The 19191-nt window shown below is 35.5% G+C and overlaps 3 protein-coding genes across 6 annotated transcripts; 2 read left to right on the top strand and 1 right to left on the bottom strand.

The window, feature by feature from the left end:
• Window positions 1-928: 928 nt before the first annotated feature.
• Window positions 929-8086, top strand: LOC127242938 (transcriptional corepressor LEUNIG_HOMOLOG). Of its 4 annotated transcripts, none has more exons than XM_051262698.1 (20): window positions 929-1070; window positions 1172-1358; window positions 1520-1566; window positions 1708-1785; window positions 2127-2224; window positions 2338-2447; window positions 2571-2860; window positions 2955-3033; window positions 3132-3243; window positions 4196-4245; window positions 4331-4588; window positions 5411-5488; window positions 5608-5832; window positions 6072-6210; window positions 6297-6403; window positions 6521-6670; window positions 6869-7024; window positions 7113-7232; window positions 7321-7518; window positions 7610-8086. In XM_051262698.1, the coding sequence occupies exons 4-20, from the start codon at window positions 1754-1756 to the stop codon at window positions 7751-7753; spliced, it is 2346 nt and encodes a 781-aa protein (XP_051118655.1). In that variant the 5' UTR covers window positions 929-1070; window positions 1172-1358; window positions 1520-1566; window positions 1708-1753; the 3' UTR covers window positions 7754-8086. The 4 variants fall into 4 exon arrangements, with proteins under 4 accessions (XP_051118655.1, XP_051118653.1, XP_051118654.1 ...); XM_051262696.1 differs by having other exon boundaries at window positions 1499-1566; XM_051262697.1 differs by having other exon boundaries at window positions 1172-1368.
• A 1770-nt stretch (window positions 8087-9856) lies between these two features.
• LOC127242915 (cyclin-dependent kinase inhibitor 4-like) lies at window positions 9857-12763 on the top strand. The gene is made up of 3 exons (XM_051262649.1): window positions 9857-10345; window positions 11473-11670; window positions 11753-12763. Exons 1-3 carry the CDS (start codon window positions 9972-9974, stop codon window positions 11820-11822), a joined length of 642 nt encoding a protein of 213 aa, XP_051118606.1. The 5' UTR covers window positions 9857-9971; the 3' UTR covers window positions 11823-12763.
• A 3226-nt stretch (window positions 12764-15989) lies between these two features.
• Window positions 15990-18536, bottom strand: LOC127242914 (uncharacterized). Its single transcript, XM_051262648.1, has 2 exons — window positions 18014-18536; window positions 15990-17926 (listed from the first exon to the last, which is right to left on the bottom strand). Exons 1-2 carry the CDS (start codon window positions 18134-18136, stop codon window positions 16391-16393), a joined length of 1659 nt encoding a protein of 552 aa, XP_051118605.1. The 5' UTR covers window positions 18137-18536; the 3' UTR covers window positions 15990-16390.
• Window positions 18537-19191: the final 655 nt, after the last annotated feature.

Raw genomic sequence — 19191 nt, 5'->3', positions numbered from 1 at the left:
TGGTTCGGATTTGGCCGAAAATCCAAAATTTTTGAAAAAACCAATATGAACCGAACCAAAATAACCAAAATCCGAAATCCGAAAATCCGTAATCCGAATTAAAAAATTAGAACCAAACCGAAAAATCCGAAATTCTAATTATTTTTATTATTATTTTTTATAATTTTTAAACTCTTTTATATTTTATTATTATTTTATAATATTAAATATATATAATATATAAAAATTAAATATATTAAAATATAATTAATAAATTTGAGTTTTTTATATTAAAATATAATATTTTCTAATAAAATATTAAATATATATAATAAAAAAATATATTAAAATATTATATTTTAAATTTCGGATTGGTTCGAATTTTAAGTATATCGATTCGATCCGATCCAAAAATTCAAAATTTGTTAAAAGTTCAATTCGATCCAATCCAAAAATTTGAACTAAATTTTAAATTTCGATTTGGTTAGAATTGAATTTTCGGATTTCAATATTTTGCTCACCCTAAGTATAATTTTGATGGGATGGACATCTCTAATTAAATCATTAATAATATAAACTGCAGAAATGGAATTAAATAAATATTATTGTGGATTCTGAGGGTCGAATTTTTGTAATGACGCTGAAAGCGACGCTCACCAAAAGAGTCATTAAACCTCGAACGTATTACAGCCCCGGTTCAGGCCACGTCAGCAAAGACACGCTGTAGTGTTCACACATCGCTACAGCGCCGCTTCGCTTGCAAGAAATCCGTTCGATTTTTAGCGCGTGAGGTCGCTATCATCTGCCAAACCTAAACCCGAACCTTCTGGTACGGGCCAGATGCCACTTCATTTTGCACTCCGAGCCTTCCGCTTCGGGTGAGGCGCACTCCGTGTAGTTCGCCGAGCCTGAGTCCGAAGCTAAATTTACTATACATAAGTTTCCGTCTGTGTCTTAGGCTCAGATCCCTGCGGGACTGCTTTTTTCCAGCTATTTTCGACTTTCTGTTGCCGATTTTTCCGTTCTCTGTAACTTCGTCACTCGAAGTCGAGCTCCTGTCTTTGTTGTGGAAATCTGGAGCTGTCCTTCTGGTAGTTGTTGCTGCTGTTGTTCATTAATTTTTTTTGGATGAATGCTTACGATTTTAGTAATTTTTTGTTTGGTTTGTTAATTGTGGGTGAATTTTGTCCAGGAGTTGGAGGCAGAGCTGACCTGCATGTTTTTGAATTGTGGATTGTGTTGGGATTAATCGCGGGGGAACTTTGTGGAATTAGAAACCGAGATCGCGATCCGTGTGTTGAATTTGATAAGTAGTTGGAGTTCCGAGTTCGAGATTTGTGGACTTGGTGGAATACTTGGATTTACTTGAAGAATTAAAGGTTATCGGTGGTTAGTTGAGTAGCAAGGCTCCCCTGCTTTGGGAGTTCTTTTATAGAAAAACTAGAGCAACATTTTTTGTTGATTGAAGATCTTCTTTGCTCAAGTAAATTTAACTTGGCTGTTCTTTTGTTTTGTAAAGTTGATTTGGTTCGAACTATAGGGTTTTTGATGCAAGGATCTTGCTGCCGATCCTGATTTCTCCAATTGGTCGGTGAATGATTTGCTTATTTATTTTATTTATTTTATTAATTATTATTAATTTGTTTTTTCGTGCAAGAAACTTAGGGTTTCTCAATGTTATTGGCAAAATTTTCCTACTGAATTGCATTTCTGGTTGTGGACTTGCAGAGAAAGTGAAGAGTCTCGGGGAGTAAAATCTGGTGGAGTGATAGCCATGGCGCAGAGTAACTGGGAAGCAGATAAAATGTAGAGATTATTGACTAATTGTTTTGAAATTGCAATGTCTTGATTTTAATGTGGCCAAAAGAAGGAACCAAAAGCTCATGAATGTTCTGTTGGTGTTTTATGATGATCTTATTGTTTTTCTGCAAAAAGTAGATTCTTGACATGGGAATTTTATATTAAATTATTACACACACGGCACACGGTTCCTGGAAATTTAACTTATCCACAGCATATTAATTAGCTATAGAATGTAATAACTTTCACATAATTTGACTTGCCCTCAAAAAGTTCTGTTTTTAAACAGTGTTTGAAATAATATTTGGATTGATCTTCGCTGACGAAACAGGATAATATTTTGTCAGGCTCGATGTCTACATCCATGACTACTTGTTGAAACGGAAATTGGTTAACTCTGCAAAAACTTTCATGTCGGAGGGAAAAGTTGCTACTGATCCTGTGGGTAAGAATTTGTTATTTTCCACATGTTAATGATGGTGTCTGGAGTTGAGGAAATCTGTCTCCTGATTCTGTTGACAATACTCAATGATGAGCTCGGTTTTACTATGTTTGTAGCTATTGATGCGCCTGGAGGATTTCTCTTTGAATGGTGGTCGGTCTTTTGGGATATCTTCATTGCAAGAACTAATGACAAGCATTCGGAAGCAGCAGCAGCTTACATAGAGGTGTCTAAAAGATCTGTACTCCCTGTCAAGTGTTCGGGAGGGATAGTAGATCAATAGATTCTATATATTCGTGTGTGGGACAAATAATTGACGCTACCCTTCTATGTTTCTCTCTGAATTCAGACACAACAAATTAAAGCAAGGGAGCAGCAGCAGCTGCAAATGCAGCAGTTGCATCTCATGCAGCAGCGTAATGCCCAGTTACAGCGAAGGGATCCTAACCATCCTCCACTTGGTCCAATGAACTCCATGAATTCTGAAGGAATGATAGGGCAGCAATCTGCTAGTGTATTGGCTATGAAAATGTATGAAGAACGCATGAAGCATCCTAATTCCATGGATTCTGAGACTTCTCCCAGTGTTATTGATGCTAATAGGATGGCACTTCTTAAGTCAGGTCCCAATCAACAAGGGTAAGATTATTGTCTCACGTAGAAGTAGTTGAATGGATATATTCTATCTTCGATGGAAATTAATGTTTAGTTTCCTTTAATGTGGTCAATATAGACAATTGATGCAAGGAAGCTCTGGGAGCATGTCTGCAGCATTGCAGCAGATGCAAGGGGGGCGGCCTCAACTGACCAATGTAATCAATTAACCTCCATCTTTGCTTTGTCTGCCACTACTCTTAAGCCGCTATTTCTTCCTATTTGAGCTGATCCTCTTGCTTTATCCTTTTCCCAGGACATTAAAACTGAAGTTAATTTGGGGGGAACTCAAAAATCTATGCCTATGGACCCAGCATCTATATATGGTCAAGCAATTCTTCAGTCAAAGTCTGGACTCAGCGGTGCAGGTATACTATGAATTTATTATGTGTGAAGTGTTGCTTCTTAAGTGCTTAACTAGCGTTGGTAGGGAGGTTGCATCCTCAAATCTGCACCATCTATCTTTGAAAAATATGTTCTATAAGGAACTTTGCCCACATAGGAGGGCAACAGTGTTGAAGAAATATAAATATATTCTTTAAAGTGACCTTTCTTACATGAAAGTTCTACATATGACTTCGATGTTTTCTTCTTTCTTTTTTTTGAATTACCAATCCAACATTGAATTAGAACTCCATATCAATATGGAGGTTGCTGTAAAATTAAATCAGGGGTGCTGTTTTGGTCGTGATTTTGTATGTGTATTTGGTTTTTGAAGTTTCATGCATAATGGATATTGATGTGTTAGCTAAATATATTAATTGAAAGTCACGCTTACATAATATGCACCACAATATCCATATCAAGTTGAATGTCAGTCAGTCAATGTAGAAAAAATGAATCATTGCCAATGTCATATAAGTTAGTTTCTTACCCTTAATTTGTACTATTGAACACATAGGGGTACATTTTCCGGCATACTGTGTTTTAGATGATCAATAAATATCTAATTTTCTAAAAACCCACCATTTTCTTTGGTTTCATTTCTCTGGCACATCCAAATGCCGAGGGATTAAACAAAAGGCTAAAACATAAAAAATCTTGAGATATTGGGTTCACCATGGGGTGGACAAAAATGAATGTCCTTCAAAAGCCTAGGAAGCAAATACGTATCTTGTGGTTTTTAACCTTATAGTGATGTCCTACATTTCAATTAGGAACAGGTGTAATCTTTCATGTTAATTCAGTGCTTCAAATGTGAAGGCATCCTCAAGCTTCAAGCTTAACTTTGCCAAATCGTGTGCTGTCTCTCTAATGCTAACTTCATTCTGACATTGGTTGAAAGCTTACTTAACCATCATGATATTTATTGTTATTCAGGACTGAGCCAAGGAGTGACGAGTCTTCCATTGAAGGGATGGCCACTGACAGTGAGTTTTTTTGGGGCTTCATACTTCTGAAAATAATATCTGATTTTATTTGAATAAACTCAATAATTCTTGCAATGTGGCACAGGGAATTGATCAATTACGGCCTGGTTTGGGTTTGCAAGTACAAAAACCCAATCTGCAGGCTCAAAACCAGTTTCTATTAGCCTCACAGCAGCAGCAGCAGCAGCAGGCTCTAGCCCAAGCTCAGGCACAAGGAAACCTTGGAAACTCTGGCAATTATGGGTTTGGTGGTTTACCGCGGGGTAACTTTAACGCAAAAGATGGCCAACCTCCAAGGAATGATGGGCCTATTTGCTCTCCAGTGCAATCAAATTCACCAAAGGTTAGTACTGTGGATGAAATACTGAATAATATGTTTAATCTGTGCAATAAATATTCCAACAGTTGATCTGTACAGTTTGGTGAATTGTGGAAACTTAGAATGTCTGATTTCAGTATCCAATCATTTAGGATGTGATGGCTTGTTTGGATGTGGTTTAGAAGTTAGGGAATGATAGATAGCACCATGATTATCCAATCCTTGCTGCTGCTTCAATAGTTCAAATCTATATATATATTTTTAAATAAATTTATTTAGTCTATGGACGAACTGTTGTTTTAGCTGTTCCACTGCTGAATATTAATATTTCCTTTTAACGCTTTGATTCTTATGAACTTTTCTGAAAATGCGATGGATCGTGAACTTAAGGTTCATTTTCTGAGGATGGTACAGCCTGCCACCTGTATCATCTATTATTTGTTTTGGGTTACGCTGCTCCTTTTTTGTCCTGTTAAAAAGGAACTCCTGGGAATGCTTTTTTATTGTCAGTCATTCAGCTACAGTATGTACTATTATACTGCATGTAGCAAATCTCTTACTCACATAATAGATTCTTCCTGGCCTTTTAGTTTTGGCTGCCATATGCCCATCTGAGAATTTTCATTTAATTTTACTATTCTTTCAAACTTGAAATTATATATGATATGTTTCTGTTAAGGTTTTAGAGGATAATATTTATCTTTGTAGTAGAAGTACTACATATAGGGAACAGCAAAATGTGGCTATCTCTTGGATTTCTCCAATTTACATAGATAATTTTTACTTTGTGTATCGCTGGCTGTTTATGCCTAATCTATTTCTTGGGGTGTTTTTCATATTGAGTAGATGAAAATGGCTCAAATGTCACAGCCGTCCTCTCAACAACCGGATCAGTTGCAGCAGCAGCAACAACAATTGCAACAGGTGAGTTCATTTTATTCTTTCAATTTCAATAGAATATGATGCAGCAATCATCTGATGATGATATAAGTGCACTTGTTGAAGGCATCCTTTTAGTGATCTCTGCCTTTGATATCAAACAGAACAACAGGAAGCGGAAACAACATTCCTCCTCTGGTCCTGCTAACAGTACAGGTACTGGAAATACAGTGGGCCCTTCCCCAGGCTCACCACAGTCAACTCACACCCCGGGTGATGGAATGACTACTGCTAGCAGCCTGCAGCATGTCAATAATGTCTCTAAGAGTAGTATGATGATGTATGGTACAGAAGGTGCTGGTGGATTTGCATCATCTACAAACCAACTTGTAAGACTCAGCCCTGCTGTTTGACTCGATTAATTAACAACTTCTTCAATTCTTTATCTTTTCACCTAATATTTTTCTGATACACCTCTCTAACCTCTATTCTAGCACCTTACCTGCAATCTAATAGTCTTGACGTGAAACACATATCAAGACTGGAAACAAATTTTTAACGTTGTGATCATGGTTCTACAGAATCCAGTAGGTGCCTTTGAAGTTTAAAAGTACTTTTTGTTATACAGGATGACTTGGAGAATTTTGGAGATGTTGCTTCTCTGGAAGACAATGTTGAATCGTTTTTGTCGCATGATGGAGGAGATGGAAATTTATATGGGTCTTTAAAACAAACTTTGACAGAGCACAAAGCAGAGACATCAAAAGGTAGTTGGCAAGATGTTATCTATCATGGATATGCTTTTTAGTCCTGAGTTTTGTTGAAACAAAATGTTCATTTGCATTACTTGCAGGTGTCTCGTTTGGAGAGTTGGGTTGTATTCGAACAAGAAATAAGGTGACTTGTTGCCATTTTTCTTCTGATGGAAAGTTGTTGGCTAGTGCTGGTCATGACAAAAAGGTATTATCTCCACTTTGAGTCTCAACAGCGTCACAAAAATAATGGGATGAAAGATGAATATGGATGTTATCATGCAGTTCCATTGACTAATTTTTGTTCAACATTCTTTTGTTTTAGGTGGTTCTTTGGAACATGGACAATCTGCAAACAGAAACTACTCCGGAGGAGCATCAAATCTTAATCACTGATGTTCGATTCCGCCCAAATTCAACTCAACTTGCGACGGCATCATTTGACAAGTCTGTCAGATTGTGGGATGCTGCTAATGTACTTATTTCTTTGACTCAAACTGCTACAGTTTTATTTTACTTTTTCTTTTTTTTGCTGCTGAAATGAAACTACCAATAGCAATAGGGATTGCTGCATGCATTACGTAACATTTAAACAGTTCCGAATTTTCTAGTCTCAAGCATCTAAATTTGCAACTAGAAGTACTAACTTTGTTTAAATTTTCATCTAATGCAGCCGAGCTATTGTCTAAATGCCTACACAGGGCATGCATCCCATGTGATGTCCCTGGATTTCAATCCTAAGAAGAACGATCTTTTCTGCTTTAGTGATAGTAACAATGAAATTCACTATTGGAATATCAGTCCATTTTCGCGCACCCGGATTTCTAAGGTTGGCTATCTGAGATACTGCTGCACTCTTCCTATTTATTTCCCTCCATTTTATGTTTGAACTTCAACTTCTTGATTACATGATGCAGCAAGGAGGTTCCGCCCAAGTGCGATTCCAACCTGTAACCGGACATCTACTGGCAGCAGCATCAAGCAAAGTGGTTTCTATATATGATGTTGAAAATGACAGACAAATCCATTCTTTCCTGGTTTGTGGCATTTACCTGCTTTTCTAGTACTTACTAACAACAGTATACACGATTCGAGGAACATTCTGAGCTTGGGGGTGTTTAACAGGGACATTCTGGCGAGGTGAACTACCTTTGTTGGGATCTTACAGGCGACCTCTTGGCTTCTGTCAGCGATGACTGCATCAAAGTTTGGTCACTGAATTCCGGAGAGTTCATCCATGAGCTCCCCTCCAATGGAAATCAATTCCTTTCCTGTGTCTTCCATCCTACTTATTCTGCTCTCCTGGTGATCGGAGGATCGAGAGTAAAAATCACCCTTCCTTGCCTCTTACACACCAATTAATCTCTCCCTATTACAGCCTATCTCTAATTCCAATTTCACCATAACAATGCAGTCTCTGGAACTGTGGAACATGTTGGAGAACAGAAGCATGACAGTTGCTGCCCATGACGATATAATCGCTGCTTTGGCCCAGTCACCCGTGACAGGAATGGTTGCCTCTGCCAGCCACGACAACTCTGTGAAGCTATGGAAGTAAGCAAGCCAGCAGAAAATGAACGATGCCAGAGTCAAGAAACCTTTGATTAACATACTAGGTAAACTTGCCATAGTACTCCTGGGATGCTGTCTTAATCTTATTGCATGCAAAATGTGAATCTATTGTGTGGTTATAAGCTTATACTAATGTGTCTAATCAACGTTCTATCGGGGTGAATTCTAGAAAAGAGAGAGAGAGAGAGAGAGAGAGAGAGAGAGAGAGAGAGAGAAGCAACTGCCTTATTAAGAACAAAATTCTGTGATTAATTCATACTCCTGCTTCTTGTGCTATTCTCAATAAACCATCCTAATTTATCTGATAGTTTTTTAGTTTTGTTTTTGTAATGTATCCACTTTGTCCTCTGCCTAAAATTGTTAAAAACTTATTTGCTTAATATTATTTGTATTATTGGAGTATAGGGTTTGTGAGGAACTTGAAAACAGATTCTTTTTTGCATTGGGCCAATCGACCTATATAGGTTAGCAGTAATAATAGGCACCATTATTATATATAATTGCTAGCACTAATTCATGATCATATGTTTCTTGCATTTATTTTAATTTTGTGACCGTACGTGTATTCATTCATGAAAGCCAGCCAGGAAATCAGCGGAAAAGTAGGGGAAATTTTAAATTTGTGTTCTTTTAGCATTCCAATAAGCATGAGATTATTATTATTATTATATATGTTTTTTATTATTTTCTTAGTTTTCATTTTAATTGTGTGCAATTTGTTAAGTCTTTTGACTGTTTTTTAGTGGATAATAGGATTGTGGCATATTCTAGTGGGATTGCTCCTATGTGGTAATAAAAGTGTCTTGGCATTTTAATTTTTGGAAATTTGAGTCTATAAAGTAAACAAATAATTATATGCTGTTGAATAATAAAATAAAAAGATAACAATTTTTTAAAGTGTGAGACAAGAAAATTGGGCCCTTATTGGAACTTGTTTATTTCATGTGAGGAAGCAGCATTATTGCTATTATTAGCTTGAAAAGTAGTGTAGTATGTAGCTTGTGTTTTGTGATTTTTGATTGTTTGGATTTGATATGATATGATATGATGGATTCAAAATAAAAAATATAGTAGCAAGTTTGATGGTGATTTGAAGTTTATTGATTATTATTATTATTATTATTATTATTATTATTATTGTTCCAAGTGTGTGCTTTTTTATTTATTATATATATATATATATATAAATAAATACAGGATGATAGAGTAATATATTGATAATTGTGCTCTTAAATTAAAAACAAAGGAGTGGTGCAGCAGAATTGATGGTATTGTTGAAAGTTGAGATGAGAGAAACATACATAAGAAAGAAAATGGTGTGTAGTTATTGCATAATTAAATGACCAATTTAAGTGCTGCTTAAAACTTTGAGATGTGCCTTTGACTTTCACAAAACGTTTTCTTATTTACTGTATATTCTGAAATAATAGTATTTTATTTGTTAGTGTAAATATATGTAATAATTTTGATATTTTATTTGTAAAAGAACAAAAATAAGAAAATGAATACGTTTGAAATGAACATTTATTTTGATATTCCAACTAACTAGGATTTATTTATCACTAAATTACCCAAAAATTGCTCTGCTAAATTGGTATCCATACCAAAAAGTTAATATCAGCTAAATAATACACGTTTAGTTTAATTATAAATAATTTCAAAATTCTTTACTTTGAATTAAAATTTTAAATAAAAAAATTAATTTCAAATTAAAATAAAATACTTTCATCCGTCGAAATGAAAATAACATTTTATTCAAAAGTATTTATATCTATTAAAGTTTTTAAAACTTTTATATAGACGCAGCCATAATATAATATTTATTTAAGCACATAAAAAATTTCTTAAATTCTTGATTAGCACACCACATATTGCATGCCGAATTTAAACGACAAAATGGCGTCATCATCACCGATAGAGAGAGTATTATTAGAATAATCAACAACAATTAATTAATTAAAGTGGGTCCAATATAAAAGTAGTAATAATTATAAATAAATAAATAAATAAATAGACGGTGAGATTTTTTTTATTTTAAAAAAAAAAAGGAAAAAGAAATTGAGAAAAAGGGGGCACGGCAGGGCAGGGCAGGGCACCGGGTTCGCCGGTTGCCGGTTGCTCAAAATTAACCCTAAATTTAAAAACCCTCGTTTGGGTTTACTGTTATTATTTTTATTTTATTATTTCGACGGAGAGATATTATAATGGGCAAGTACACTCGCAAGCCCAAGCCCTCCGGCGACGTCTCCCCCGCCGCCGCCCTCGGCGTCCGTACTCGCGCCAAGACGCTCGCGCTCCAGCGCCTCCAATCGGCGCAGCCGGATTATCTGGAGCTTCGTTCCAGGCGGCTCGAGAAGCCGCCGCTTCTCTGGCAGTACCTTGAGAATTCGCGGAAAGCCGCCGCTCGGAAGCGTGATTTGGATGGGGAGAACTCTCGAATCGGAAGTTCGAGCGAGAAATCGCCGATTGGAGAAGCGGAGGAGAAGGACGGGGAGGAGGAGCAGCAGTTGGAGGTTGGGGATTTGGAAATTGAGGTTTCGTTGGGGGAAAATAATTTGGATGTTGAAGTCAGGGAAAGGTATATGTGGTTTTTTGTACAGCGTATTGTTTTCAAGTTCCTTGCGAGTTAGTTAATTTGATTTTTTTTGCTGATTTTGATTTTATTGTTTGCTGTTGGGAATTTGGATTGTTGCAGGTTTCTTCGCTGCCTTTTTTTTTGTTAGTTTTGTATTTGAAATTGAATCCTGTGTTTGCTGGAAGTGATGTTTTGATTAGGCTAAGAGCAAGGCACCTATTCTATGATGCTATTCCTTTTTTTATTTTCCTGCTGTTTGAGATCAAAATTGTTCACGAAAACTTTACCAAATTGGTGTCTTTCAGCTTTGCATATTCATGCATTGCCTTCCCCTTTATGTCTGTTTTTTTCTTAATTTATTATATAATATATATATATATATATAAAAGTTATCTATGTACTGTAGTTCAAGAATCTATGGTGAAAATAGGCTTTTACCCCATTAAAGTAGAATGGGAAGGTTTGAGCGTTAAAGGAAGAATTCCAGCTTTTTCGAGTTTTGTGTGTCTGTTTTTTTCGGTTTTTGGTGTTTGTTTTCTGTGAGAAAGCTACCGTTGTAACTTTTCTTTACCCTGTTGAAGTTTGCCTATTATGGGCATCCATTTTTTTGTTCTTTTAATCTTGTTTGAGAGATGGCTTTTGTCACTAGTTGTCTTTCTATCTTTGTTTTTTTCATTTTCTTGTGTTGAAATGTGTTTTATGATGCTTTGGATTTGAATTCTTCTGTGGTGGAAAATAGTTATTGGATTTTATGCATCTTCGTATATAGTTTGGGTGTTGAAAATTATATTTTAGGATGGTAAAAAACTGTTTTACTATAGATTGCACCATGACAAGTGAACTTTAAAAAATTTCAATTGTAATAAATAGATGTGCTTTTAAATTATCTTATGTTTCTTTCCCAGAAAATGTTTGTTGTACACAAACCATTTTCATATGCACAAATGTTAGCTGATAGTTTGTTTGTTTGGCAAATTTCTTACTTATAAGGGATATGAGTAGCAAGCTAATATAGGTTGGGGATCCTGTCACCTTGAAATATTGTGGACTCGGATAAATGGGGAGGCATGTCTCTTAATTTTATGCTATGTGCGAGTGATACCGAAAATCTAATGCTGTTTTTTAACCAGGTCCACCCGAGAAACCACACCGTGTAGTTTAATCAGGTCCACTGATAATATCACACCGCCCGGCTCCTCTACTAAGCAGAGAAGTCCTTCAGAGAATCGAAGGGTCCAGAATGTATTTAGAAACACTCCTACAACTCATGAAATAGAGGAGTTTTTCACCCAAGCAGAGCAGCTGCAGCAGGATCAGTTTATCAAGAAGTAATGTGCTTTGTTTCACCAATTTTCGTTTGATTCTTCATTTAAGAATGAACTCAGCTAAAACCCCAATCTTCCATTGCAGGTACAATTTCGACATCAGGAATGATTTACCCCTTCCCGGTCGATATGAGTGGGTAAAAGTGATCCCTTGAGCAGAGCACTCTGTGCAACAACTGTAACTTATCGTGGTCGGAAACTCTCACCTAGGAAGAAGGTAGAACTTACTAGTCACCCCTGCAATACTTCATTGCTGTAAAGTCGAGCAGTAGCGAAGATAGAATTGTAACTTTAGCGATGTGTAGAAATACTAGGGGCCGGGAAAGTCCAGTCTAACCATTTAGAAGTAGGATCTCGCACAGAATGAATGTAACAGTAGGCTTTTGATAAGGTTTAACATCCCTGAAATAATTTGCAGGTAATCCTCAGTTCTAATTTTAGTTTTCGACTTGCATCACTGCCCTATAATCGAGCATGCATTTCATATCCTAATGATGCCCATCACCCCACCCGGTAATGGTATCTAGAGTTTAAAGTTGCATTGTTCTCTAAATATTTTATCGTGTCGTATTAAGTATTCGCAGCTGCAGCTACTGTTATGCCGAGGGAGAGCTATTTGAAAGCTTGGCTATGTTGGAAAGGTAAGGTGATAAATTTTAGTTTTGATCCAAGAAAATTTATGATTGAAAATTGAGTTAGAAAAATGGAGTAACATGCTAGTTAGCTAGTTGTATTATTGTATGTGTGGTGATTGATTCCTCAATGAAAAAATTGAGGGAAATGTATAGAAGCTTATGGAGGAGTTTTAGAAAGAAAATTGGGAAATAGGAAATATGATGTTAGGTGAGAAAGATATATCTATTTGATAAAAAATATTATTGTTGTTGTTGTTGTTGATGTATAGTAAGTATTAAAACTTTCAAAAGTGTCTTGTAAATGGAGTTGTAATGGATTTTTATGTCCAAAAATCCATTAAACTAAGTTAGTTGTATGTCATGTAATAAGTTTAACCTAAGCTAGTGCAAGTGAAGAGTAGATTTGAGTCAATTAGGCTTGGTTTTGGATCGAGATTTTTTGAGTTTTGAAATATTTTATAGAAGTTAAGAACATACACATCATAGTAAAAATTGTGTTCAAATCAAATGAATATATTTTTACGTGATGCAGTGAGTAATAGTAATATTTTAAAAAATATATATATATATTTGATTATATATATGTATATATATATTTTTTTACAATAATTTGTACATTTATTTTTAGGTATCAAACAAATATACTTTGCATCACCATCCATCATTGTTTGGCTTCTTCCTTGCCTCAAAACCTTTTTGTCATGGGAATTTTCACACCCCGCCCCACCCCTCAGTGTTTGTAATATATTACTCTCTCCATTCCATAACAAAGTATTCATTTTTTCATTTTAGTCCGTCCCGTAACAAAGTATCAATTTCTTAACATTACAAATACCTTTACAACTTACAAAATATCATTACTTTTATATCACACATACTAATAAGGTTATTTTAGTAATTTTTATTTTATTTATATTATATCTTAATATAATACTAATATTTATAAAGTTACGTATTATTATTTATTTATTGTGTGATTTTGGTGACAAGACAGAGACAAGATGAGGGGGGACATAAGGAGGACAGATTTCAAAAAATTTATTTTTCATCAGAGATTAAATCATTTTTCACTCTCATCCGAAAGTATCTCTATGTATATGTATGTATGAATGTATTAATGATTGTATCTCTATCTATAAGCATGCATGCATGCGTACGTGCTCTGCTCTGTGTATAGATTTGAAAAGAAGCTGAAAATGTTTTGGCCCACCATATATACTCCCATCCCATTATATACAAAATATATATACATATGTTCATACATGTCCAGTCCGGACAGACAGACAGACAGACAGACAGAAGAGGTCATAAATTGGTTTTGCCTCTTTCCTGAATTTGTCTCACTCTCACTCTTCTGGTTGATTGAGAACAATTAGTTGTTTTCAAAATGCTTTGATTCTTATTACTCAAGTGCACTCAAGATCGATGATTTAGGTTTACAAACGAAAAAGTTATGAAATACCAAAGGGTCCATTCCATGAGTAAAGTAAAGAAATAACCTTGGAAGTTCAGTTGTACTTGTACCCTTTATGAATGGTCCATAGATTACACAATAAAAATGCATTTCACAGCTCGAGGTGAGGTTTATCAAAGAGTGGTAATAAACCAAGCAAGTATAATTATGGTAGCAAAAGCGCCAAGTTAATCAAGACTTGGATAACGGATATAAGACTGTAACAAAAAACCAAATGTCAGTAGAGAAGCTCCAAGTTCATCAAAACTTGAGATACCCTAAAAAAAATCGGTAAAATTAAACTCTTAAAACCTAAGAAAATTAACTGCTTTTGAATATATTTTATATTTTTTTAGACTAAATATATGAAAATTAGTAGTTTAGAAATTGAGAGTAAAAAAGAATAAGTAGAAAAGATATTTATAATTTATTTAAAGATTAAATATTTAATATTAATATATAATTATTTTTTCAATAATAAGGCAAATATATTTTTTAATGATAGAAAAATTCTTTAATTTGAGAGATTATATTGTTATTGCGTAGATTTTGATTGTAGATATAAAAACATATTTATTTTCGTCTATTGTAAAAGTATATATTTATTTTTATTGCTGAGTTTTTTAAAAAATAGTATTTTAATTATAAATAATGTAAAAATAATATTGTTTTTATTTTCTTTTTATGTAAAAATAAATGATAAAAGTGGAAAATTTGTAGGAAAAAAAAAGGATCTATAATTAGTAAAAAAATAATTATTTTATAATTAGATATTTTAAAATAAAAATATGTATATTTGTAGGTGAACAAATAAAATAATTTATGATAACAATGTACTATCATGTTTCCAACAAAAATCCCAAAGGTTGCCATTATGGAAATAACGGGTTGGATATCTCATACTCTTTTTTTCATTATACTTTGATTTTGTGAATAATCACAATAACTGGGCAAAATTTATAGAGAAAAAAGTATTTTTATTATTACAAAATATTATTTAGAATAAAATATTATTTCATTTGAGATAATTTATTACGATATTTTTAAATTTGGATAAAATAGAAGCTTCGTTAAATTTAAATGGCTAAATTGCACAAAATTCACCCGTGATTTCACGAAATTGCGTCAAATCCTACTTTTAAAACTATATCAAACTCTCTTGTGGTTTCATAAACTCTATATCTAACCCCCTCGACGATTCTTATTTAAGGGTATTTGATCTAAATGCGACTGCAAATAAATTTTAAAATCTCAATTTCTTAACCTAGTATATTTATTTTTCTTAAGCCTAAAAAAATAGTAAATATACTCAAAATAGTTTTTTTTCTCGGGTTTATTTTTATTGGATTCTAAAATTTGTTCGCTGCGCATTTAGGTCAAATACCATTAAATAAGGACCGCCGAGGAGTTAGACGCAGAGTTTATGAAATCACAAGAGAGTTTGACGCAGTTTTAAAAATACGAGGAATTTGATGCAATTTCGTAAAATTACGAGTGGATTTGGTGCAATTTAGCCCCCTTAAATTTGATAGGAAATAATATATATATATATATATATTTAATCAGCAATTTATTTTTATTTTTCTTTCCTTACTACTTTCTTCCTTTTTCTTTTTTCCTTCTTGTTTTGTTCATATGTTTTCTTGGCTTTTTCCTAAAGTGCTCGCCTCATAAGTTTCATATTCTATTGTTCTTGCATTAAGTTTTATGTTTTCTCATTAGTTTCTTGATAAAGTTTCTTGTTCTTGCTTTTTAACTCCCCAAGAACTTCGAAAGGCCTTTTTACCTTTAGAACAAATTCATGCCATTTGATCTAAAGATGACAAAAGGCTAAACCAAGTGGGAGCTAAGGCAAAAGTTCCATAATATAGTCTACTCATTGATTGCTTTATAGACAATACTAAGAATCCACACCTCAAAATCTTGACTATACAAGACCATACAACTTGAGCTTTTGGACATATTCCTATGAACTCACACAAAAGGCAATAAAGAAGAATCGAAAAGCATATGAAATGGAAATGGGGTACTAACCGGGCTCCTATAAAGCCGAGAGAAGCTTTCTTCGAATCCGTGTTGTGCATTTAAGTTGCTCCTCATTCTCTACTGCAAAATCATCACTAAAATCCAAGAAAACTTGCTGTGATGATGAGAAATCATGCGAAAACCTCATGGGTGATTAACCAATCAAAACCCCCAAGCCAATTATCACCACGGAATTCGATAGATAACAATTCAGCAGAATGTCGAAGAGATTTAATAACCCAAGTTCATTACAAAGATAGGAGATTACACATTCGAGTCTTTAAAGATGGTAATATAACGCCATATGTTTCGATCTAAAAAGCAGAAGATTAATAAGATCTGCACCACTAAGCATACCAAATGTAAAAGACAATCATAGGAGGTAGTATGAAAACCCTGTCTTAGGATCTAGACAACCGAATTCAAAGTAAATTGCAAAATGACCACATGACCAGCTCCTCTCTTTGTTTAGATAGACTCCTTAGTGGGGGGATTCAATATACTTACTGCCAATTCAACGCTACAAAAAGGTAACCAGCAGTGAGATTCGAGCAATTAGATACAATTCCGAGGTTACCTCACCCTATGCACATCTGTAATGATAACCTCATCAATTTGCCGGATCGTTCTGCAATTCCATGTCATCTTTTTCAGCTCCAACTTCTTCCATCTTTAGATCTCTTACGACATCTTCAGATGACTCCATATCTGCATTATTTTCTGCCTCCACTTCCAGATCCCGGGGCTTGCCCTCATCATCATTACCCTCTTCCCTGTCGTCACTGATCTTATAACCATTTTCGCCTGCGCCTGCGCCTTCACCTTCAACATCTGTATCTTTAGTATTTGTGACAACACCAACTTCTGTGTTCTTATGATCTTCGTCACCAACAACTTCTTCTCCTTCTTTGGCATAAGATCTAACAATCAACGAATCATTGTTATCTTCTCTCGGCTCAAAACCACAGGCGATACTTTTATCCACTGGCGCATAAAACCCTTCAGCATAAACCCCACCTTCACCATGTTCTTTGGAAAGCTCATTAGCCTTAACAATATTATCATCGTTCAATTCATTCTCCTCCATGAAATGAGTTCCCTCGCCACGACTTCCACTGTCGTTTTCAGAGTCATTTTCCACTACTTCCTCATTAAACTCCTCCCCTTTGTTTTCCATCCTCTCCAAATGTTGCATCCTCCTCCGCAAATCCGCGAGCTCCCTTTCCATCAAGAACAACCTTTCCTTCAAAATCAAATTTTCCTCCTCTAAATGAGCAATATGTGTATCCTGATCATCGACCCGGTTTTCCAACACATTCTGATACTCCGCCCCGCCAAAGTTGTTTGGATCGTATATCATCTCAAACCGGCTCAAATCATGATCCAACCTCCTCTCAACCTCAACATGCTCCTCCACATCACTCTCGCTCGAACCTCCATCTTCTTCCTCCTCATCCTCATTAACTTCTAATTCATGCCCCGGCGACCTCAACCGGATAAGCCCTTTCATTGATCCATATCCGTCGACACCCCATTCCTCTTTCGCCGCATCAACCAGAACCTCTCTAGAGGGCGAAAATATAGGAGTAGGTAAAACAGCCGGCGTCATCGGAGAAGGCGAAACCAAGGATGCAATACCTCCACTCTTCTTTGCTCTTATTAAATAGGAAGTTGTGTTCCTTGGAGCAAAGGGAGCAGATCTGCTACTGTTATTATTATTATTATTATTGTTATAATAATAATTGTTAGTATTTGCACCCATGTTCATATTGGTGTTCTTATTGAATTTCTTCTTGGGGAAGAACTTCCTCGTCTTCAACCGATTCTGTTGCTGCAATTCATTCAGAGTCGGTGGTTGATAGTTATTGAAGTTCAAGTTTCCTACAGAACCACCGCCGACTGCGTTAACGCCGCCGACAATACCACCGGAGCTAGAGGCGGACATCAGGAATTTCGGCTGCTGTTCATTCCTTCTCCTATCGTTCAACTTATTATGCACCTTTTTGCCCTTCCAGTTGTTCCTCGGACCCAAGGATTTCTTAAAACCAGAGGTCGGAGGTTTCATGGCGGCAGGATTGGGGTTCTGGAATTGAGGCTGTGACTGTGGCTGCGGCCACATGTTGTAGCCCCGATTCATGGCGACCATCTGCGAACCATGATTTATCAGACTACCAAAGCCGGAGGAAACAAACGGCGAAAGATTACAGAAATTATTCCGAGCAAGATCGATTACCTGTGCCTGAGACTGCGAAGTGATTTGACTGGAATTCATCATGTTCTGATTCAAGTTCATCAACTGCTGCTGCTGCTGCTGCTGTTGCTGTTGATTCATCATTATTGTCTGATGCTCGTTCATTAAAAATAAAATAAAAATATCACACTCAGCAATAAAAACAAGGATTATTTGACAGAGAGAAATGAAATCAAAGAAGCTCGAGTGATGAAACCCTAGAAATAGATAAATCTAAGAATTCCCCTCTCCTAATTTCTTCCACCAAACTTCAGGGGTTCCTATTCGAAACGTATTAAAGAACCCCCAAAAGATTCAAACCCCAAACCCTCGGGAAACACGAATCAGAGATAAATCGAGATTTATTTCCACGAAATTGCGATTCGAGATCAAGAACAATGCAAGACTGCGGAAATTTTACTCAAATTTCCTGATTTCGATTTCCACTTTACAGATTCTCTCCCAAAATCCACAGAATTCCCCAACCCTCGTTATTCGAATTTCAAGATTGTTCCACTTCGCAAACGCGTGGAGGCGACAGAATGAGGGGTGGGGGGCAATATATAGGGGAGGAGGGGAAACAACCAACGGTGCAGATCTCATCAGGATATTCCAACGGCTGAGATTAAATACACGCGTCGCACGAGTGTGGGCTTCGTGAGTGGTATGGAATATGACCTCAGATTCGCGCAAAATTACCGCCTCACCCAAAACGACACCGTATCGCGCTCTTTGTATGCGTCACGTGCTTTACGTGATGGACCCATTTCATTCAATCTTGACTGTATGTATGTATCATTCTAATGACACACCAAAAACCCTAATAAAGCAAAAAAAAAAAAAAAATACAAAACAAACAAATCACCAATAAAAACAAGAATAATCGGTATATAAAGAATGACTTCATAGGGGCTTAAGATTATGAGTTTAAATTTGACTTCTCTAGTTATGTTTGTATACAAAACTTGTCTAATGTAAATTATTACTCCCTCCGTCTCAATACAATAATCGTTCTAAAACAATAGTCTCATTTCCATAAATAATCATATCACTATAAAATTATTTTTACTTTTTCATTATTATTACACAATTGCCACTACTTTTTTATACTAATACACTCACAAGAGCAAAAAAAATTTTTTACCTGTACTTTTTACCCACTATCAATATAATATCAATAT

The sequence above is a fragment of the Andrographis paniculata genome, unplaced genomic scaffold (genome assembly GCF_009805555.1).
Source record: "Andrographis paniculata isolate CXL003 unplaced genomic scaffold, ASM980555v1 Contig89END, whole genome shotgun sequence".
Lineage (NCBI taxonomy): Eukaryota > Viridiplantae > Streptophyta > Magnoliopsida > Lamiales > Acanthaceae > Andrographis > Andrographis paniculata.
This window is presented reverse-complemented; position numbering and strand designations above follow the sequence as displayed.